This window comes from Pollachius pollachius (genome assembly GCF_949987615.1).
Source record: "Pollachius pollachius genome assembly, chromosome: 6".
NCBI lineage: Eukaryota > Metazoa > Chordata > Actinopteri > Gadiformes > Gadidae > Pollachius > Pollachius pollachius.
The window spans coordinates 7,813,320-7,836,526 of record NC_136939.1 but is presented as its reverse complement, the minus strand read 5'-3'; the positions used below and the strand labels follow the sequence as shown (position 1 = coordinate 7,836,526).

The window sequence follows — 23,207 nt, the reverse complement described above, 5'->3', positions numbered from 1 at the left end:
TTGGTAGAAAAATAGTTTATTAAAAACAATTTCATCTAGCTGAAATACTGTAGATTTCATGTCTATGTTTTATTGTTAATTTCCAATCATAGAAACATCTCAACTTTCAAAATCAGAAGCCGATTAAAAACATGAAAGCAAAAGGGCCGGTGTATGTTTTTGTATTTGCGACTTTCAAACATAGTTTGTGAGATCAAAGCATATAAACAGCAGTTTTCCAACTTATTCGGTTTTAAAAAAAGTGTTAAAGGCATGGGGAATACCTTAAATATTAGCAAATTCTTGCCAATTACAGTACATATGTTCATCTGACATTTTTTTTGGAACTACCCAACTCGGTAGCGGACTGTCTATCTGTGAATATTATGGATGAGTTATTCTTCAAGATGCAGTAGATATAAATGTCTATGCATATCCTTGGAGTGAGAGCCAAGAAATGTGATTCACTCCTAAACTCAACATTGTCTTTTTAACCCTGAATTTTCACTACAAGTGGAAATATTCTTGATGCTGGAACACTTTAGCAGCTGCACTTCACAGGACAGTTACAAACTACAATTTCATCCACAACGTGACATGAAATGTAATTGAAATTAAACATTGCATTGTGTAGTGTCAGGTATGACCATTCACAAAGGATGTACAAGTGCACTCAATGATGCGTTTGTAATGTTACAGCAGAGAACATGACATGTGGGATGCCAAACATTTACAAAACAATTCATGAAAAAATAACAAATACAAATCTGTTTGTTTTTTTCTTTACTTCATTTGATCCTAATATTAAAATGGGATGGGTTTTGTTCATTTCAAATGCCACACTATTTGCTTGTAATCTGTGTTTACAATACAGCAGTGTGAGTGGTTACAAGAAGACAACAAGAATAAGATGAAAATGGGATACAGTGAATGCACACTGAAACACTGGAAAAAAAAACAACAAACATGTTTTGTGTAACTCAATGTCCACATTAAACATTTCAGATAGCCTGAAATCGCTGAAATTTCAGAAACCTCAATTAGTGGGGGAACTGACATGCATGCATTCCATGAGTTGCTTCATACTCCGACCAACTTCTGGTCCAAATGTACTAATTTTAAGTCGCTTAAGATCAAGGCGTCTGCTATATTCCCTAACTGTAAATGTGTCCCTAATTCTGACATCTTATATCTAAACCCTGTCGCATTTCAATCCAATTGACATCACCACCACTTTGTTCAAAAATGAAGACCATGAAATTCAACAAAGGGTTATGCAGCATGTTAACCAGTTTTTTCCTACAAATCAATACTACTTGTCGTTCTCCTCTGCCTAAAACAATTAAACGACCACCTTACCAGTCTCTCCAGGCCTCTCCATTTGATGTCTATTGAATATTTTGTCAGGGCTTGGGAGTCAGAATTGTCAAATATTGTCTGTCTTTAACCATTAGATCTTAGCAGGGAAAATGGCTTGGAAGTAGGTCCGCATGTGATCCCTCTGTGGCCTATGTGCTGTCACATCGAGGAGGCTCTGAAGGGGCTGGAACTTGAGCGTCACAAGGTTCTGATTGTGTCTTTTGCTCAGAGGGTTCACTAACCAACTGCTCGCTGGGTTTCCCGGGGAGCTCCACAGCAGCAGCAGGTTCTGTGCTCTCAGAGTTACGGAGGAGGGCCATGTTTTCCAGTTCAGCCAGCCGATCGTCGTTGTCCCAGCGCGAACTTCTTTCTCTTTTCTCGGACCGCCGCGGCCTGTCCTTGTCTTTGTTCTCCGATCCTCTCCTCTCTCCCCTCCCCCTTTCTCCTCCTTCGCCCCGCCCGCGTTCCCGCTCTCCGTCCTCGCCCCTCCCACGGTCCCGGTCGGCCTCCGGGCTGCCCCGCCTCTCTCTCCGGTCATGACGCTCTCGGTCCCTGTCCCGATCCCGATCTCTCTCGGGATCCCTGGGCCTCTCGGGATCCCTGGGCCTCTCGGGATCCCTCACCCGATCCGGATCCCTCACCCGATCCGGATCCCTCACCCGATCCGGATCCCTCACCCTCTCCGTATCTCTGGGCCTCTCTGGATCCCGAGGCCTTTCTGGATCTCTGGGCCTTTCCGGATCCCTGACCCTCTCCGGATCCCGAGGCCTTTCTGGATCTCTGGGCCTTTCCGGATCCCTGACCCTCTCCGGATCCCTGGGCCTCTCTCGATCCCTGTTCCGATCCCTGTCCCTGTCCCTGTCCCGGTCCCGGTCCCGGTCTCCGTCCCGTTCCCTCTCCCGATCCCTATCCCAGCCTCCTCCCCTGGCGTTGCCTCCTTCTTCCTGCCAGCCGCCGAGACGCTCCCTCCCGTCGCCCGCCCTCTCCCCTTCGGGCCCTCGGCCGCCGTCGAACGGACGCCTCGCCGCTCCGAAGCCCCGCTCCCTCTCCCGCTCCCAGTCCCGCTCCCGCTCAGCCTCCGGCTCCCTGAACCCGGGCCGCCCGCCCCTGAAGGGCCTGTCGTCCGGCTCCTCGGTCCCGGGCGGGGGCCCCGCCGGTCGGACAAACGGGGGTGCAGGAGGGGGCCCCGGCGGGGGAGGGGGGCCGTGGGGGGGGAAGGGACCCCTCATGATGTGGGGCGGCATCATCCCGAAGCCTCCCGGGAGGGGCGGGGGCAGGTCGTGGCGCATCATGGGCAGGTGGGGCCCCCGGGGCATCATCTGCGGCAGCATGGGGGGCATGTTGGGATGGAGGGGTCTCGGGCCGTGGGGGGGAGGGAACCGCTGCATGTGGGGCGGGGGGAGACCCGGGGGCCGTTGAAGGGGTATGATGCCGGGCCGGGCCCCCAGCAGCCCCCCGATAGGGGGGAGGGTTCCTGGTGGTCCGCTCCCCTGGGGACCTGGAAGGAGACGCCACAGAGAAGAGCCTTTAGTCGGCACATCGGGACTTAATTAGGCTCCATTTCCTCGTTCAAAGGAACAATGTTCCACTGCACCCTGGTCATCTGAAACAGTAAAGCCTAGGCTCAACTGACCCATGGGTCCCATCTGGTTGTTATACGGGTGCTGCCCCTCCGGCCTCTCGTCACCGTTCCTATTGGCCAGTCCAGCTGGGTCCATGGAGGGGTCCTCAACCCCTTGCCCAGGTGGAGGCGGTCCTAGAGGCATCCCACCTGCAGGGGGGTAACCTGACGGGGCAAACGCTAAGGTGAGGGAGAAGCGCTCCACAGTGTAACAGACCACCGACAGAAAGGCCGACAGACAGGAGCTGCAGGCTCATAGCGCCGACCGCTACCTGTGGGCATCTGCATGCGGTTGAACCCGGGTCTGATGAAGGGCGGCGGGGGGACGCCGGGTGGGAAGGAGGGCGGCGGCATGCCCATAGGCCCAGGATAGCCCGGAGGCTGCAAGGAACCGGGACCCACCATCACCAGCTGCCCCGGAGGAACCTGGGAGGGGACAGCCATCAGAGTCAACAGGTGACGATCACAGCGCGTCGATGTGATGACGCGCCGGTGACCACTGCCCTCAGCGCTGTGTCATCATCTGTGTCACTACCAGGAGTGGCTATCTGTTTTAACCTTCTAGTGTTATAGGAAGTAAGAGCTCAGCCTTGGAGGAGGCATCTCAAAAGGTAAGAAGCTGCATCAGGACGGGTACAAGCGGTCGCTCGTGGGCTACCAGACCTGGGGCGGGTGAACAGGTGGACCCGATGTGTCCTGGTTCTGAGCAGGCTCAGAGCGACCGTTGTGAGGGAGCTCTTCCTGCGGCTCCAGGCTCGTCACTCCTTTCCACTCTAACAGGACGAATGGAATGAAACCAATTATTATAGATAGACTAAAAACATTATTGCCGTTTTTTTTTTAATGAAGGGCAAGTCACAAGATGCACCAATAAACCCCATTACTGTCATAAAAACAATAGGAAACATGGGGGGGTATAGCTACTTGGACTCATAGCTGAAGTGCTCTTCGCTGCTCACCTGGGGATAGAGTGTCGACGTCCAGCATGCCTCCTTCCTGTATGTCCTCGAGCTGGTCCTCCCTGATCTTGGCCCAGGGTATGTAGGTGACCCCCAGCTCCACGTCCCAGAGGGGCTTCAGATCCGGCTTGATGCCTTTGTTCAAAGCCCATGCGATCTGTCAAAAACATAACACTCAATAAACGACATGGACGGTGATTAACGTTCACATCAACCACATGTGGTGACAAATAGGTGATGCCATTATATGGTAGGGCTGTACCCGTTTACATCTCTCGTTCGATCTAACATGAAATAGACACATCTCCTTATGAAGCATTAGTTCTCTCTTTACTGCTTTCCCATGAGGGAAATCATTATAATGATTTAATTTTGATAAAACAATTAATACTTTTTTGTTACTAAATCAAATATTATTATTAAATAAATTGGTAAAAAACACTTATGGCTACATTTAGGAAAATATACGATCGCTTTTTTTCCCTGTTTCAGATGAAAATAGGAATATCTTTCCATTTTACAGCTTAACTCGCGCCTCTGGTATCTAACAAATGCTTACGGACATTTTAGCGACTACATCGATCAGATAGACTGATCTACGAGTGAGGCAGAGTGCTGCAGGAGAGGTTCTCCCGTACCTTAATGGCCTTCTGGTTGACCTTGTGGTTGCCTCTGCCAAGCTTCTGCAGGGCCCTGTAGGCGTCCTGTCGCTCCACCATGACGATGTAGGCACAGCCACGGGGCGGGATCATCTGGACCGGGCCCGTCAAGCACAAGGCATTAGACATAAGCCGTGTTTTGAATACATTGCATGTAACTCATCATCGGGAGATAAACAAAGGCCACCTGAGAAAAGCTGTCTACCTGAACGATTCATACTATTTGCATTCCTGTTTTCTTTCTGCTCTGAACCCCTATTTCACATTAGGAATTAAAGGTGCTTTTGTACACAAGGTTTAATTGTTTGTATTGAACAGTCCATGCCTCTGAGACTGTTAAGAGTTCAGACCGCTTCCGACTCATTGCCGACCAGTCAGGGCATCTCTTCCCTGATTGGTTTGGGAACCCATCGCTAACCCTGTCAATCCCAGGTGTGTTTTTTGTTCAGTTTTAAAACCTTGCTCTCTTCTACTCTTTTCTGCTCTCCCTTGCAGAACACCTTTCCTTTATCTCAGAGCACTGAGTCAGGCGGAGCCAGGTGAGCGGACGTACGTTGATGGAGTCGATGGGTCCGAACTCCTCCAGCAGACAGGCCACGTCCTGCTGCTGCGTCCTCTTGTCCAACTGGCCCACCCACAGAGTGGTGGTGCACACTGGGAGAAGAAGGGGGATCAGACAGGCACAATGAAACGGCAAGCACTCAACCATTCAGTTTGAGACTCGGTTACAAGAGACCCTATCTGAAAGCCATAGCAGTCGCCTGGTGCGGCATAACAGTGCAGCGTTGGCCGTTATGCTCGTAGCATTTCTATAAAAGCTGTGTACGCTAACCAAACATCTACAGCTCAGTGTATTAATTAAGCGTTCAACAGGAAATTATGATTGAATTTTTATATATCAATTAATACTTATTTGTGACTAAACCAAAAATATATTTGCTGCTTATTGCTTCGTATAGAAAAATATACGACTGCTTTTCACTGTTTCAGATGAAAAATAGGAATATCTGTCCAGTTTTCTTTCTAGTCAGGTGTTTTTCGTGCCTCTGGTATCTCACAACCGCTTGCGGACATTTCAGCGACGGCATCCATCAGACGGTCCGTCAGACTGATCTACGACGACAACAACAGCCCCTCGTTCCACGAGGACACTCACCACTCAGGGTGTCGGCGATGGCCGGCGGGAGGCCTTTCTGTCGCCGCTCGCGCTCCCTCTCCCTCTCCCGGCGCTCCGCCGAGCGGGAGAGTGGGGAGTGGGGACGCCGGTCCCTGGAGCGCGAGCGCCGGTGTCGGGAACGTCGCGTGCGGGAGGTGGAGCGAGAGCATCTCCTCTTGGGAGACCTGGGGAGCGAGGACAATGATGATGATGATGATGATGATGATGATGATGATGAAGCACTGTGGCCATTTTATTTTAACCCTCTTATTTATAATGGGTTGCCAGATTCTTTACCTGGAGCCAGAGAGGGACCTACGGCCGTGGCGGCTTTCCCTGAAGCCAGATCGCTCCACTTCCATGTCCTGCTATCAAGAAAAACACAGACCCAAGCAAAGGAGTCAGGAACCCTCTTGACAATGGATTTCCCTAAGGCAGACTTTTCTATTGTGATAATCAGTGTCTGGTTACCAGACAAAGAAAATCACAAAAGGAAAGTCTGCCTTACAAACAGGGCAAATCTTAAGATCGTGCATAATGTTGAAAAAATAGTGAATTGTGAAAAATTGTGAATTGTGAATCTAAGAATTGTGATGTGATAGTGGGATACAGTATTCTTAATAGATCATTTCTGGTGTGAAATCAGAATGGCAGAATGTTTCAATGAGAATAGGTTGTGGTCATTTGGTTTTAATACCTGTGGCGCTGCATTATGGGAAGGATATGCCCCTGGAAAGCCCTGAGCCCCAGCAGAGCCAGGCATGGGAGGACCAGACCCGGCCTGCCCCATAGGAGACATCGTCCCTGGGAAGAGACGCCCTGGTGGCATGCCGTATCCCAGCAGCTGACCATTGGGAAGCTGAGCCTGGGAAAAGAAGAATATCTGGTCCATTATTTGTTCATTACAGAAAATATATCCTAAGAAATGTAGAAAATAAATAAAAGCATGTTTCTAAATCTAGAATCATGGGTTTAGAAATCAAATTGTAATGCTCAAACAAGGCGTACCCTGTCTATCTATCTATCTATCTATAAAAGTTGAAAGCATGGTGGGTTTATAATGAGGCTGGTCTGGTTACCTGCTGTGATGGATCTTGTGTGGTGCCCATCATCTGTGATGAGAAGCGTTCCATGTTCTGGTGGAAGCCTCCGGGCTGCTGGATACTTTGACCAAAGAAAACAAGATGACCTTTGTGTATTATGTTCTGTGTCTTAAATTCTACCAAAATGTTGCTTTAATGGCCTGGTGCCTTACCTGGAAGGCTGGGATGACAAGGCCTCTTCTTTTTTGGTTTCTTCCCCAGCTTCTGGCTCGTCATCATAGTCGAAGCGGTCCAGTAATTTCTAAGACATACAGAGTAAACAGTGAATCGTTAATACTGTTTCTTCTTTTAGCAAAGACAGGTTCACTGCTGCAAATGGAAGTAAAGATTCACCCTGTCAAAGGCTGCCTTCTGCTGGGCCGTCTGGGTGGACAGAGGAGGATGCAGGGCACCCATGCCCAGACCGGGAAGGAAGTTATGGGCCTGGAGCTGAGGCTGTGGCTGGGCCTGGAGGTGGGGCTGTGGCTGGGCCTGGAGGTGGGGCTGTGGCTGGGCCTGGAGGTGGGGCTGTGGCTGGGCCTGGAGGTGGGGCTGTGGCTGGGCCTGGAGGTGGGGCTGTGGCTGGGCCTGGAGGTGGGGCTGTGGCTGGGCCTGGAGGTTGGGTTGCGGCTGGGCCTGGAGGTGGGCCTGTTGGTAGGGTTGTGGCAGGGTCGGCAGATGCGATTGTGGCTGGGCCGGTAGGTGGGGCTTGGGCTGTAGGAGGGGTTGTGGATGGGCCTGGAGTTGAGGTTGGTGGTGGGCCTGGAGGTGGGTCTGAGACTGGACCTGGAGGTGGGGTTGGGGGGGTGCAGGCTGTGTGCGAGTCTCCATCTGGGGCTTCAAAGGCTGCTGCTGAAAGTTCTGGAGCATCTGTTGAAGCTGATAAATAAGAAATGGAGGTCCCATCATGTATCACAATCACTAAACAACAAAAGAAGGAATGAAAGTATCAATCTTGCAGACAACTATGACAAACAAAACACATTAAAACAAGAACCTGGGCCAAAGACTCAGGTAAACATGCATGCACAAACCTGTTGTCCCTCTGAGGACTGAAAGAGTTGGGCCACGGCGGCCAAGGCATCAGAGTTCGGCAGCTGAGGAACGGCCGCTATGGTCGAGTTTTCCATCACGGGGACCGTGGGTTCTTTGATTGGAGACGGAGGAGAGCCTGCAAGGACACGCACATCGGTAGCTGTGAGGAAGGCAACAGCACACACGACATATGGATAGTTCAGCTCATGTGTGAAAGCATTGTAGTGAAACATGGGACCAGTGGGATTCATCCAACGGTTAGAACCAATAAGTCTAACTTATAGTCACGTTGGTGAACGTTGACCTTTTATGAATGCATTTACTTGTATTGAGGAGATGCAGTTGAATTCCCTGCATCTCCAAAATATCGTAGACAAATATAAAAGACTGTAAAATGTATCCAGAGTATACAGACATGAGGGCTATTCCGAACCATTTACCTGGGTCGTCCATGCTCAGGAAGCTGGAGGTCCCGCTGGCAGATCCAGTGGCCTTGGCCAGGAGAGGCTGTATGATCTCTATCTTAAACACCCCGTTCTTCTGCCACAGGTTGAGCACCCGCACCAGTTTACTCTACACACAGGAAGCAAGGGTGCAAACATACTCTGCTTAGATCCGGCATCCTGCAAAGGTATGTGGCACTCTGCTATGCATCACCCAATAAAACCTGTTTCCTTTCCAGAGTAGTGGAACCGATATGCCTGTGACGTGATTATATTTAAAAGATCAGAATCGTACCCTATCCTCCATTGGGCAGAGGCAGAGGTTTTCAAACGTTCCGTTGATGTTCTTGGTGAACCTGGGCCCAAACACGTCCTTGTCGGCTCCAAACTGGTGCCTGGACTGCCTCACTATGGAGTCCACCACGTAGAGGCCAGAGACCTTGTACTCTGGTTTGCACTGGAGGAAGAACGAGAGAACGACGAACGGACGTCACCGCTGATACTTTACTAGTCTGTTAGCGTATTGTTTGCTTCTGAAAGGGGTTGACCCATTTTTTTATTGGTTTGTTGTGCTCACCTTTTTGACAAACTTTTCGACAATCTGAACCACATGCTTGTACAGCTGAGGATGAGATGAACCAGAAATATTGATGTTAATAACAAAAACAACACAACTAAATCCTGTGACAGTCATTTCAGTATAGCCACAGGACGCTTGCAATGACTTTACACTGTATAGTGGATGACATGTTCCTCCATACCTTCATTGCTTTTATGGCAGACTTGGTGATGGAGACCATCTTGGCCCGAGAGATGGGTGGCTTGGCGTCCATCAGAGAAAACAACTAAAGTAGGAGAATGAGTGGGAAGAAGACAGGATTGAGGGAATGGTGAAGAGAGGAGTTAAAGTGAGTCTTCACATTAAGGTCAGTGTCATGCATATTCCTAAACATCGCATACATCTTTGTTGTGTAGATGTTTTCATTGCAAGTTAAAGGTCTAGGGAGCCAATATTAGAGATTTCATAGTTGATTGCTTTCAAGCAGAAAAGCTCACCATAATCTCTTCACCAAACTGGGATTGCAGCTGTAAGTGTACTACTAAGCGCATAGACACGTGGAGTCTTTTTGTTGAAACAAAACTACAACCAAATCTTAGGTTATTTTAGAGACTTGGAAATCACTTATAACAACAATTGTTCTACAGTTGTGTATCCAATTGTAATTCAAACCAGCTAGGAAACCCCAGTCGGGTAACGCATGCTCACTGTTGTGACTTAGTTAGTAATCAGTCTTCAGTTCTGTAATGTGAATACTTGGTGTTGAGTCAACCTGCCCAGACATTGTTTGTACCCTTCACATCGAAGGTTTGACCTAATGGTTACAGTGTGCAACTTTGAAGCTGGTGAATGATTGGAGACTACATTCATACAATTCAAACTCGTATTACCGTGACAGAATAAGCTGTCGATAAATACAATTTCAATTGCCAACTTAATAAATGTATACTGCAGTTCAAAATATGTCGGTTTTGCATTCCATTTGAGATATTTATTTTGATACTTCTGTTTTACTGTTACTACAAGGTAGGCCTATAGGTTGTCAATTAAAAACATGGCTGCAGCAAGCACATTTTCAGCAGTTAATGTGAGTCCACTTGCTTGCAATTGATGCCCGTGAACAAACACAACAGCGTTAAAAACAACAAATACATTGCTTAATATGAAGGTGCACAGAAGTTGCGATGATCATGTATTACAGTAACGTAAGAGAGCAAGTAAAGATAAAATGAAATCTCGTGTATATTCACAATCCACAGCCGAATTACCAGAACTAGCACCTGAGTTGGAAACATTTCACCCCAAAAAACTCAAAACACTTGGCTGGTAAGCAGTCATTAAGGAACACCAAGCAATGCCCGCTGCTCATCCACTGGCGTACATGGTCGATGCACAACACCATACATAGTCTTGTGTTGTGCATTTGTGGCCAAGGATGACTGCACAAAGCATTAATTGGGAGAAGAAGCTTCCTCTTATGCTAGCAACTACACTGTTGATCCGCTCTACCCACACTCGCTGGGGGCCAAAAGGCGGCTAGCTGGTTCGAGGGAACTTTGTACTAGCTACAGCCACAATGTTTACATCGCATTGAACACTCAGATATATTCGTTCAGATGGATGATCGGTGTTTCCAATTGTGCACATCCAATTGTTGCAGATGTGCACTAGCGGTACACCAATGCAGGTAGTTAGCCAATTAAAGAGCACACCAACTCATTGTGTTCGGCCTGCTAGTGCATGCTAGAAAGCTTCATGGCATAGTCAGTGTATCATAGCATACCTCTTGGTTAAAGGCGTTAACGGCTTCCATGGTTGCCCGACGTTGCGGGTGTTAACCCGGTTTACCCAAGTCACCCGGTTATTGTGCTGTTTGTTTAGGGCAGGATTGGCTCAACATGTCCGGTTAGAATGCTTAACGTTAGCTAGCCTAGCTCCAACGCCGTGGGGACTAGCGTCGGCGGATACGGTGCAAGGCAGGATGGGATAGATTGTAGTTTTGGTGTTTGTCCGCCGGGGGGCGCTACACTCATACTATATAGCAAAGTTGAGGATTTATTTTAATAAAGGTTTCCAATTTAAGCACCAACCCCCCACCAGCTGTAAAGTATAAATATTAGACTTGAAATATGTATACTCATTTTTATTGTATTTAGTGTTGTTGAACTGACGTGATTTTTGAAGCTCAAAAGTTTAAATTAAACCCACAAAGACCTGTATGTGCTATATATACACAGTATGGTGCCTGTAGGGGGTGGTAGAACTGTATCAGTGGGTTCCCATTGCAATGCTTTCTAGTTACCATGCCTAACAATATATGGGTTAACCTATTTTTAAAGCATGGGGTTAAACGGGGATAGGCAAATGGTTAATATTAGATAGTGTCAAAAGGCAGAAATGAATTAATTTACCCTACAACTAGCCATAGCAGGTATCAGATGGCAATATTATATGTAAGGCATTAGGCTATATATTTAATTGACGAAAGATTAACTTTTGAGCTCCACACAATATACCATATACCATTATATTCTCAATCAAAACTAGTATTACTAGCTATTAATCGATATTACTATACTCTGTTATGTCAATGTGTGAATCCCGCTCGTGTGCGTTTGTTAATTAATCATTGTTTAACAGTTGGAGGTCAATAAAATACTATCTTGTTTACGTCAATAAAACCTAGGCCTATATTAAAATGTAATTATGGGATTTTAAATTGATCAATCCAAATAGGGCTTCAGCCTTTAAAGTCCTGTTCAGGGAAAATGAAATAAAACAATAAAAACAAATGTTCTTTATCCATTTATACAGTTTATTGTCCAAATCAACAATTTGCCCTGTCTAAATCTTGAACCGGGATTCTTTGTTCGTGGAGGTTCGAGCGCAGCACGATTCGTAATAATGGGCGGAGCTGTCCCCTGGATTCGCTTTCTCTGATTGGATCTCATGTTATCGTAGTTGCTAAATCTGTTTTTTTTTCTCACAGCAGGACACGCCCACCAGACGACCGGGAAAGTGCCTTCAAATCGAGGAGGCTACCATGCGCTGTATTCAACAGACTCGGCTCAGTCCACAACAGACGCTCCGGAGAAGACTTTAATACAAGAATCAAGACAGCGTTTGTTAGTTCGCCCATTTAATGGTCACAATTGAAACGAGTTCATAGTCGGGTTACAATTGATCATCTTGGAAGAAACAACGTTTAAGATAAGCAAAGTCAGTCAGGAATCAGGATCACACCTTTGGTACGAACAGGTGTCGCGGGCTCTGGTTCCTCACGGTATTTGTTAAATATTGGGGATTTCGGCACGGACGTATCGGGACTACTTCAAATGTGCTTAAATTGCAGTAGACCTACCTGTGACATTTTAAGTCCAACATAATAGTGGGGGGAAAGGAGAAGAAAAAGCCTTGTACACCTAACAGAAAACTGTAACTCTTACACTGGCTGTTATGCCAGTAGCGGACAGCGACATGGTGGTGGACAGCGACCGGTTGTACGAGGGGAAGACCCCTTCGTCCTCCGGGAGTGAGAACATTATCCCGGTGTCGCTTGGAAGTCCTGCCGCGAACACCGTAAGGAACTTCTACCACACCAAGCGGGTCGGCAACTACCTGATCGGGAGGAAGCTCGGAGAGGGCTCGTTCGCCAAAGTTCGCGAGGGGCTTCACGCGCTGACGGGCGAAAAGGTGGGCAGAGTTTGCATGCCGACTGAAACATTTTCTTAATCATTGTAAGATTAGATTCGTATAGACTAAGGCTATTACGCTTATGGCTGGGCCATAATCAATGAGCAACAATCATTTATTTGTTATAGCTTTGATTGTTACAATAATAACATAATTTCTAATTTCGTATAGTCCACTAGCCGAACATTCATAACATGTTAAATAGTTTAATAGTAGAGGCGATGGTAGTAAATAAATACACTATGTCGTGACCATATGATAGCCAGCCAGACGATGTTCATGAGAGCCACACATTGGCTGGTTAACTGGAATACAGGTCTAGGTGTGGTGATAAGATATATAGCCTATACTTAAATAAATCCCACAAATCATTCCCCCAGCAAAGCGTCACAAGAGCCCAACTGGTCATCTTTATAGCCAAACTCCTCTGACAACCTGTGTGTGTGTGTGTGTGTGTGTGTGTGTGTGTGTGTGTGTGTGTGTGTGTGTGTGTGTGTGTGTGTGTGTGTGTGTGTGTGTGTGTGTGTGTAAGCCAACAAGGCAAGCTGGTCTACTCAAAATATTTGCTGTTTAGTGAGGGAGCGAGCGCACGCGCCTTCACACACACAAACACACACACAAACACACACACACACACACACCACACACACACACACACACACACACGCGCGCGCACATGTGTTGCACGAGCGCAGCGCCGATGAACATTTCTGCCGGGTTGCTTTGTCTGCTGGAGGTGCTGTTGCGGTGATCTCACTGCGAGAGGTGCGCTGCCCTGTGATTGGGAGACGCGCTCAGATTGCGCGGCCTATGAGACGCCGTAACAGGTCTTTGCATGAAGATGGTGCCTTTGATAAATGGCCTCTCATTATGATTCCGCTAGCGCAAGGGCTTTGATATGGGCAACCAATGGCCACTGGGTGCCTTTGTCTCTTTTTTAGGGCTCTCTTTTGGAGGAGTAGCCTGTAGATTTGCATATTATAAAAACACACTACCGCTTACCGCGTAGGTATATGCGCATGTCCTTGGGCGTGGAGCTAATTATGTACCATTGTTAATTAAATGAAAAATAAAACGAAAAAAACGTAACATTACCATTTAAGGATAAGGACCACACACACGCACACGCACACGCACACCCCCCCTCGCTGTGAAGAGAAGCGAAAGCAGTCATGCTTCTCTCCCCCTCGCCTCTCTCTCTTTGTTGCGGATGATGCAAACCCTGGCAATCACCTAGTGAAGTCCATGCCTACCCCCTTGCTCTCCGTCTCTCTCCCTCTCCCCCTCTCTCTCGCGCTCCCCCCTCTCTCTCTCTTTGGACACATGGTTTTAACAGGCGGTGAATTCAGACCCCACAGCATCAGATGACAAAGGGAGCAGGTTGTGTTGGGGGGCAAATTTCTTTTTTTTTTCCATCATTGGAAATACATTTTGTGTGTTTGTGTGTGTTTGTGTGTGTGTGTGTTTATGTGTGTGTGTGTATATTTCAGTGTGTGTTTGTTTTGTGTGCATATGTGTGTGTGTGTGTGTGTGTGTGTGTGTGTGTGTGTGTGTGTGTGTGTGTGTTTATTTTTCTATGTGTGTGTGTTCTGGAGAGATGGCGGGGGGGGTGTGAGGTGATGTGTGAGATACTGGAGTTGGGGGGGGGGGGGGGTGTCAGGGCATGGGGTCTGGGGCAGGAATGTGGTGCTGAGGTGTCTTGATATCTCTAACCCACTTTCCCCCCTCTCAACCCCCCCGCGCCCTCCCTTTGTCCGTCTGAAGAGAGTCTGATAAACAACTCGACCCCCCTGGCAGGGAGCCCCTCCCCCATTAGCCCCCCCATCCCCCCAGCCTCATGTGTCCTAGTGTACATACAGTAGCGACCCCCAACCCACCCCCCTATACATACACGCATCCCTCCCCCAGCCCCACGGCCTGGTGTCTCAAAAGGCTGTGTATGATTGTGACGGCTGTGATAGTGTGTTAGTGTGATGAGTGTGTGTGAATGTGTGTGTGTGTGTGTTTGCATGTTTGCATGCATGTATGTGCGTGCGTGTGTGTGTGTAGGTGATGTCTTTGTGTGTGTGTGTGTGTGTGGGTGATGTGTGTGTGTGTGATGTGAGTATCTTTGTGTCTGTGTGGTTGGGGGAGTGTGTCTGTGTGCGTGTGTGTCTGAATGCGTGGCTCTGTCAGTGTGTGTCTCTGTATCTGTGTGTGATGTTGTGTGACTGAGAGTGTGGGTGTGGATGTGTGTGTGAGTGCGTGTCTCTGTGTGTGTGTGTGTGTCTGTGTGTCTGAGCATGTGTGTGTGCCCGCGCACGACATCATTGCCATTAATTGCCCCAGGGGAAATTAAGCTGTCGTAGTCGCATGAATCATGGGGAATCAAAGTAGGAAGGGGGCAGGAGGTGAAGGAGAACCAGAAGATCACCTTCTCTGACCGGCCCTCTTAAACACTCGTCCAAATCATTTCTGTAATGGATATGGTAATGCAGCGGGCAGCCAGGAGTTTTTATTGTGTCTGTTGACTCTCCTTGAGGGCTGATTTGTGAGGTACGGTGGTCTGCCACCCTCTGGAAGTCACGCTGGATACGGGCGCCCCCCCGAAACGCTCAAGGGTAAAGGGAGTGGAGGAACACTTAGAGACGGAGGAGGAGGTGAGCTGTTTGTTAATGTGGGTACTCAGGGTGCTTTTTATGGATCAGTATGCCAGCCGTGTGGCGCTGGGCCCGGGCCACTCACCGGTATGAACGGACCTGACCGCGCGGACGGAGAAGATTAATTACATGGAGCTCCGGGTAGGAGTTACAGGAAGAGGACTTTCTCCCAGGTCTGAACGTACTTCTGGTTTTAGAGCAGCCTGATTCTTCCAGGAAGGGCCGTGACCAAGGCCCTGTTTAGACTTGGTCTGGGCCCAACATGGGATGGTCTTCAAGCCTGTTCTCTTTAGCCGTTTTCAGGGGGATTTGAGGCACATTGGGGGTGGAGGGGGGGAGGAGGGTGGGGGTACTCGCCATTTGGCAGCACTCTGTCCATTACTTAAAGTGTAACGTTTGCCTGCCCCTGTTTTATGATGGCTCAGTAGCCCATTTCACACTGGTGTGCACACAGGCAAGAAAACACACAGGCAAACACACATACACACATAAAAACACACACAGCTCCCCCCGAGGCTCTTTGAAAGCGGCTGGGTTGGGTCCATGTTGGCAACAGCTGTCTGGGAGAGGTCACTGTCGACTGTTACGCCCGGCTAGGGAGACTTAGTGGCCAGCCACCTGTAAGACGTTTCTTCTATCCTTCCTTTATTCCTCCCTTCCTTCCTTCCTGCCTTCCTTTCTTTCTTTTTTTCTTTCTGTCCTTTGTTTGTTTGTCCGTTCCTTTCTATGTTTTCTTTCCATCCCTCCATCCGTCCTTCCTTTCTTCCAAACGATCCGCGTGCAGAGCTGATAAAATCAGCACCTCACCGACAGAGAGAGTCCAGGCGCCCTTCCTGCCGCCGCACCTTCCAACCAACCGTCTAACGTTCTCTCCTCCTCTCTCCCCCCCGCCCCCCGCCCCCGCCCACCCTCTCCCAGGTCGCCGTCAAAGTCATAGACAAGCGGAAGGCCAAGAAGGACTCGTACGTGACCAAGAACCTGCGAAGGGAGGGCCACATCCAGCAGATGATCCGCCACCCCAACATCACCCAGCTGCTGGACATCCTGGAGACGGAGAACAGCTACTACCTGGTGATGGAGCTGTGCCCCGGAGGCAACCTCATGAACCGCATCTACGACAAGAACAAGCTGGACGAGCGCGAGACGCAGAAGTACGTCCGGCAGCTGGTCATGGCCGTGGAACACCTGCACAGGGCGGGCGTGGTGCACAGGTGAGAGCGGACGGAGAGAGCTTTCAGAGGGATGGTTGGGGAGGCTCGTGGGCCCTAGGAGTAGGCTGATGGGTCTCTATGACGGAGGGGGGCGGACGTATGCTAGCGCTGCTGCGTTGCTGTTGGGTGGTTCATTCTGTGTGTGAATTATTCGTGATAAACATGGTCCTCTTTCCCAGGGTGGCTTAAGCTCGGTTAGTCTAGGCATGTTTTTTTTTTACCCATAAACGATCATATGTATACGCACACGCAGGGTCGTTTAAGAATGAGGAGAGCTGAGATTATAATGATGTGAAGTGATAGTTGTTTGAGCGTTGTTCTTAAATTCAACTATTCAGGGTATTGCGACCGGATCTGGAAATTTAATATGCGAAGATGCGAAAATAATAATAAAAACTCTGCTAGCTTTGAATAAAAAAATCATTAATACCCATTCAGAGTATTCATTTTCCCGGAGGAACTTGAAGTTATCACCGTTTTCAGAGCCTGAGAATGTCTTTTGTACGAGTTATATTGTAACCTTCATAACAGGATTTATAAAACACAGGGGTGATTGTAGTCGCACAATAGATGTGAGAAAAGACCAGCGTGACCCACAATGACGGGGTGGCGTGAAGGGGTGTGCATGGGGGTCCCCGACACATAGTTTTTTCAGAGATACTACTTTATTCTCTACAGTGGCCCCCCAACCCCCACTGGTTCATTGTATGCAGAGAGGAGAGGAGTAGGACTTATCTAGTTCAAACGCTGTCTCTATATATATATGACACTCAACTCTTCCTTTTTCCTTTGTCTCACAGGGACCTGAAGATTGAAAACCTCTTGTTGGACGAGCAGGACAATATAAAGCTCATAGGTAACACAGTAGCCTTTGTCGTTGGATATGCAAATATTTGTTTCTTGGCAGGATTGGAACCATCTATTTTAAAACAGTCAAGTGTTGTGTGTGTTGTGTGTGTTGTGGTATTTGTGGGTCGGGCTGCAGTTGGGGTGAACCCGCTCACACTCAAACAAACAAACAAACAAACACACACACAAACAAACCACTTTAACCGCCGTCTTTCTTCCTCCATTGCAGATTTTGGCCTGAGCAACTGTGCTGGCATCCTTGGCTACTCGGACCCGTTCAGCACGCAGTGTGGCAGCCCGGCGTACGCCGCTCCAGAGCTGCTCTCAAGGAAGAAGTACGGGCCCAAGGTGGACGTCTGGTCCATGTGAGTCTCCTTAACTTTCCCTTCCTCGACTCTCATGCGACAGATATGTAATGCTGTGTCAAGAATTCCTGATGTTCAATGAGTGATATCTATGGCCCAAGTATGCGGCCGCCCGTGGGTGGGGCTGCTCTGCTAGTCTGCAGCTGCCACTGACTAAGCCACGCAGCCTAGGGTTGGCGTTGGGTTATCTAGGAAAATGGATACCAAGCTACCATATGGTTATCTAGCGAGCATAGGGATATCCAGCAAGAATATGGATATATATCTGGCAAATGGTTACCAAGGTAGCATATAGATATCTAGCTAGCATTTGGGTATCAGGGTATCTTATAGATATCTACCTAGCACATAACTATCCTCATAGTATAATTGCCTATAATTGTCATATTTTGGCCAAATTGTGATATCTAACCCAATCAGAGTGCTTTTTATATTCCATAATCAATATCTGCCTAGGTTATCTATTTGCTAAATACAAGATGAACCTTAAAATTTGACTTGAGCAATTATGCTCTGAGTCTCACGATATGAATATCTAGTTAGCATATGGATATCTAGCTAACAAATGGATTTTTGAGGCAGCGCATGGTTATAAAGTTTGCTAACAACGATATGTGTTTGTGTGTGTCCTCCAGTGGGGTGAACATGTACGCCATGTTGACCGGAACCCTGCCCTTCACCGTGGAGCCCTTCAGTCTGAGAGCCCTGCACCAGAAGATGGTGGATAAGGAGATGAACCCTCTGCCTCCCTCTCTATCTACAGGTACAAACGTATACCTTTCTGTATGGTCATGCAAATACATATAGGTCCTCGCGATGGGGGTCATGGCTCAAAGGGTTCGGGCGCAGAGCCAAAAGTGGAATGCTACTCAGCTGTCAGAAACGCTGACACCTTAACGGGATCGGTACAGGAAGAAACTGCTATCGCATGACCCCAAAACACTACAGTACACAGGCACACCTGCACAACAATAAAACAATTGCACTGATAAAATGCAAATTATCCGCATGTCTGAACTAGTAGTGTTTTCTTTGGCATCTGCTTGTGCCAAATCTGGTCGAAACGGGGTGCTAAAATTATAAGTCAGGACAGAAAGGCACGGTAGGTACAATGGGGAAATGGACGAGGTGTCGAGGCTGCCACTTAGGCTTTGTCTTCAGAGACATTTTTGTTGCTCAACGCGTTGGCAAACGGCCTAAACAAACAGACGCATCAAAGAGAGTGCAGTGAATTCTCTATAAGGGGAGGAAAGTATGCAGTGCGTGTCTATTTACCACTCTATCAATGTCAAGGATGACACTTGACGCCCCATTTTTTAACATGCAAATTCAGGGCCGGGTTAGGGTTGGCTGTAGGCAGTCACGCAGGCTCGGTGAAGTGTGTGTGGCCATGTGCACTACAGGATGGTTAGTTGATAGAGAAACACCAGACCCTCACGAGGCTGGTCACAAGAATGGTCATTGGAAGCATACAGCAACACATGAGATGTTTTACCCTGAAGTAGCAAAGTGTCCCCAGCTTTAACGATGTAAGCCGAGTTAGGGACAAATACAATATTAACGAGCCAGAATGTCTGGGGACTCTTTCTAATTATTGTGCTTTACGAGACTCGTTTGAAGCCAATATATATTTTTCATCTTTTCCAATGACATCAGTCGCTTCTTAAAACATTCTTAGAATTCCTTCCAGATCAAAGCCATAAACACGGACCCCCGGACGGACTGAACACTAAATGTCTCTGTGTGTCTCTCTGTGCCGTTCAGCTGCCATATGCCTGTTGAAGAAGCTCCTGGAGCCCGACCCGGCCAAGCGGCCAAACATCCACCAGGTGATGGCCGATTCCTGGCTACAACTGGCCAATAAGAACACAGGAGCGCCTTACCTCAACAGGTGGGTCCACGCACCAACACAAACACTCATGCGTATCCAGTACCCGTCGTTTGATTGAAATCGGCTGGCTTAATTTTTGTTCAAATAGATACGACTAGTAGATATTCCCTCCGCAGTTGTTCTCAAACATAGCCGAGGAACATTCAGCTATGTGTAGTCAAGTCGAGTGTTTCTTTGAAAAACACGAGGCAAAGTAATCTTTAGGGGAGTGAGGCGCAGACGACCAGATAGGGAAGGGGAGGCTGGGAGGTGCTTGTGCTTGTTGTGAAGGCCCTTTCCCGCCGTCCTAACACTTTGCGTCCCCCTGTGTAGGATCCACATCGAGGAGATCAACCACACAGTGCTGCTCCACATGACGGAGAAGATGAGCTACAAGCACAGCGAGGTTCTGAGCGCCGTCCTCACGAACCGCGCCTGCCACACGCTGGCCGTCTACTTCCTGCTCAACAACAAGATGAAAAGACTCTCCAAGGAGTACAGGGTGAGCCAGGAGGACTTTTTGAACTTCACCTAGTAGAAAAACTCTTGCTCCGGGAGAACAATATACAGGATGTTTTGCATACGTTCTATCAATGTGATTTTTTTGGGAATTAATCAACGACTTAGCTTAGAGTGGGGTGACTTGTAACCGTAAGGTTGCGAGTTCGGTCTCTGGCTCCTCCTATCTGAGTGTCAAGATGTCACTGAATGTCAAGATGGCATGATGCCTAACCCTCACTGCTCACGACCAGCTGGCTGTCATCTTGCATACTTGATGTGCCATCCCAGAAGCCTTCAGAAGGGAATGTGTCTTATAAAAAACAACGCGGTTGATATGTGGTTGTTGTAAGTGTGGTGACTTCAACGCCGGTGGTTCATTGTTTGGAATTTGTGGTTATCCACTTCAGGAGATGCAGAACAAGGAGAAGAAGACTGAGAAAAACGAATACTTCCAGACCCAGTGGAGAAAGCACGTCGACAAGGTCACCATTCCCCCCAAGCAGACCCCCGTGTACTTGGCTGTCAGCAAGGGCCCGAGCAAGGAAAAGAAACACAGAACAGGTAAGGTCACCAGCGATCTCAGGTGCGCTTCGGTTCTCTGTACTTTGTTCTTGTACACAATGTACACAACGTGAAGGAATGACACTCGACGGCTTTTGGATTGCACGGCACTGGCTAGACCAGACATGCCGCCATCTAGGGTATTATTTGTTCCTTCGTTTAGAACAGAAAACGGCATTTGCATGCAAATCCAACAGAAGCAAGTTATCCACGGGCTCACCTCTTTTTATCTGTCTTCCCTCAGGCCTCCTCCGGGCCATCGTCGGCGGCCACCGGGCTTCCCCGCTGGCGCCCCCCGGCACGGTGGCCTCCTCCTCCATGGAGTACCTGGAGATCCACCCCCTGTTCCCCAACACGCCCCAGCAGCGGCGGCGGCTGGCCACCCTCCCGCAGGCCAACACCAGCCCCGAGCACAACATGCCCGGCCCGCCGGCGCCCTCCCCCATCGGCATGCACTCCTTCGACTCGCTGTCCAAGGCGGAGCAGATGGACGACGCGCCCGCCTCCGCCGCGCCCTGGTACAAGCTGACCAACGGCACCTTCTCGCCGCCCCGCCACGTCTCCGCCTTCCACCCGGACTCGTCCTACCTGAAGAAGGCCACCATCCCCAGCCCGCCGGTGCTCATCGCCAACCCGCAGCCCAAGAAGAGGACGGCGTCCGACTGGTGCGGCTCGTCGGACACCAGCGGCAGCCCCCCCAGCCGGGTGGGGAGCCCCCCCGGAGGCTCCGCCTTCAGCCCCCCCAAGTCGGCCTTCAGCCCCCTCAACCCCTGCTCGGCGTTCAGCCCCCCGTCCCACACCAGCAAGGGGGCAGGTGGGGGCAGCAGCAGCGGGGGTGCGAGCAGCGACCCCGACAGCCCCACGCACCGCGGCAAGTTTCCCTACATGGGCATCGGACAGATCCTGAAGAAGAAAGTGCCGCTGCATCCGTTCAGCTTCCGGGCGGAGCAGGTGGTGGAGGAGGTGGTGTCCCCCCCGCCCTACCCCATGAAGACTCTTCTCTGCGCGTCGGGCGCGCTCAAGACGCTGTGCTAATGTTGGCTTCTTTTTATTTATTTATTTATTTTTTATGGGAAACGAGTGACAGAAATCTATGAATGAGACGGGGGGAAGAAGGTGATGGGTCCAGGCGGAACAGGGATTGTACGTTGGAGTGGACTTTCGTAGCGGCCTTCTGAACTGAACGTGTGCGTTTGTGTGTTTCTTGTTATGATTTGCTCACTTTTTTAATAATTGTAAATACAATTAAAAAAAAAAAAAAAAAAGACCACGAGGAAGACAGGAAAGGGAAAGACTTTACGGTGACGTTAGGATGTAATCCTAATGCATCCGACGCTGGTTGTGTAACGAGATCTGAGAGTGACACTGAGGGGATTAGATCCTAAACTGGATGAGTAAACCCTGCCCTGGTTAACCCAGGCTGATACGGGTACATTGAGTATAATGGGATTGATGACGAGGTGTACACGCACAGAGATGCACATATACCTTCACTGTATTATAACAACCTGACCAGGGGACGTCCCCCCCTCACCTAACACTGCTGTAACTGATTAAAAGCTGCAGCCGCAGACTGATTCAAACCAGCCAAAAGACCCCCACCCTTTCCCCCATAACCTGAAGAGGTGTATTAACATCAATGTGAATTATGTTGTTTCATCTGTGTACTTTGTAAAAATGACTAACTACCTTCCAGCTAGCTGGCACGATAATCCTTAATGCTGTCTGGAGGAGGGGAGAACACTGCACTATCTTTATATAAAAAAAAAATACCAAAACCTACAGCAACAGAGCTTAACTACTCCGCTGGTTACCTCACACTTTTTTATATCTCAAAAAAATGAATCGTTAGCAATTAAATGTTTATTTTTTGAGTTGTGGGAAGTGACATAGTTGCAGTGTTTCAGCATCAACAAAGTTTGAATTAACACGAGAGATGAGAAGAATCACCACCATTTGAATAGGTACCTATCGCGGTACAAACCTTACAGCTGAGCCCCTGCTTTACAGCAGGGTACACCCTCGCTCAAACTGTCGCTTCACCTGTCATGTGTCAATGTCTTAGTCATAGCGAGATACACCTCTTTGGTACCACCATGTGTAAGTGTCAAAGCCTTATGAGTTGTGTCCACCTCACACGAGGTGATGGAGGTTGGCAAGAAGGATGATCAATACCTTCCCTAAAAAAAAAAGATTGACAACGTGTCCTTTTGTCTTAATGCTGTAGTGTGTGCAATAGTCCTAAGTGTTAACTGCAGTGCCGAGAATTTGCCAAGGACTTGAGTTCTGAGAGTGATGTGAAACTTGTGCTCGTATATAAAGTACAATTCCAGTGTTCCTCTTGCTAAAAGTGTGCCAAGAAATTCTCACTATCACGACTTCACTCCTAGTGATCACTCACATTCTAGATATTTCTCCAACGAATAGGACAGAAGGCTTCCATGTGCAATTGTCCGTACAACTGGAGTATTGCATGCAAACTTTTAAGATTTTCAAATGCATTGTCACCATTTTTGTAAGATGTCTTTTTGTAAGTGTTTGGGGCTGTAATGGAGACTGATGCAGAGCTGGGGAGAGGGTTTTGTATGATTTTATAACGGATGGCTTCGTTTTGAGTGTCAAGAGATTTCTATGCTGTGTAAAATATTTTAAATATTTATACTGAA

General features: G+C 48.4%; 2 protein-coding genes across 4 annotated transcripts; one reads left to right on the top strand and one right to left on the bottom strand.

The window, feature by feature from the left end:
• scaf4a (SR-related CTD-associated factor 4a) lies at positions 1-10,792 on the bottom strand. Of its 3 annotated transcripts, none has more exons than XM_079737706.1 (19): positions 10,636-10,792; positions 9,055-9,138; positions 8,871-8,915; positions 8,589-8,750; positions 8,291-8,423; positions 7,850-8,010; positions 7,170-7,694; positions 6,989-7,077; positions 6,813-6,897; positions 6,431-6,598; positions 6,031-6,101; positions 5,734-5,918; positions 5,131-5,231; positions 4,557-4,670; positions 3,919-4,075; positions 3,623-3,732; positions 3,232-3,385; positions 2,972-3,124; positions 1-2,836 (listed from the first exon to the last, which is right to left on the bottom strand). In XM_079737706.1, the coding sequence occupies exons 1-19, from the start codon at positions 10,663-10,665 to the stop codon at positions 1,488-1,490; spliced, it is 3,876 nt and encodes a 1,291-aa protein (XP_079593832.1). In that variant the 5' UTR covers positions 10,666-10,792; the 3' UTR covers positions 1-1,487. The 3 variants fall into 3 exon arrangements, with proteins under 3 accessions (XP_079593832.1, XP_079593833.1, XP_079593834.1); XM_079737707.1 differs by having other exon boundaries at positions 6,031-6,098; XM_079737708.1 differs by having other exon boundaries at positions 7,850-7,986.
• hunk (hormonally up-regulated Neu-associated kinase) lies at positions 9,082-23,207 on the top strand. The gene is made up of 10 exons (XM_079737709.1): positions 9,082-9,219; positions 11,842-12,545; positions 16,103-16,395; positions 17,196-17,251; positions 17,474-17,609; positions 18,245-18,372; positions 19,374-19,500; positions 19,813-19,981; positions 20,388-20,541; positions 20,786-23,207. The coding sequence occupies exons 2-10, from the start codon at positions 12,309-12,311 to the stop codon at positions 21,574-21,576; spliced, it is 2,091 nt and encodes a 696-aa protein (XP_079593835.1). The 5' UTR covers positions 9,082-9,219; positions 11,842-12,308; the 3' UTR covers positions 21,577-23,207.

Coding starts and splice junctions, on each gene's coding strand:
- scaf4a (XM_079737706.1), bottom strand. CDS start 10,665: ATGGAAGCCGTTAACGCCTTTAACCAAGAG. Junction 8,424..8,588: donor TCTGCCCAATGGAGGATAGG/GTACGATTCTGA, acceptor TCCTGTGTGTAG/AGTAAACTGGTGCGGGTGCT. Junction 6,102..6,430: donor CCCATAATGCAGCGCCACAG/GTATTAAAACCA, acceptor TTTTCTTGATAG/CAGGACATGGAAGTGGAGCG.
- hunk (XM_079737709.1), top strand. CDS start 12,309: ATGCCAGTAGCGGACAGCGACATGGTGGTGGACAGCGACCGGTTGTAC. Junction 17,252..17,473: donor GGACAATATAAAGCTCATAG/GTAACACAGTAG, acceptor CCTCCATTGCAG/ATTTTGGCCTGAGCAACTGT. Junction 17,610..18,244: donor AAGGTGGACGTCTGGTCCAT/GTGAGTCTCCTT, acceptor TGTGTCCTCCAG/TGGGGTGAACATGTACGCCA.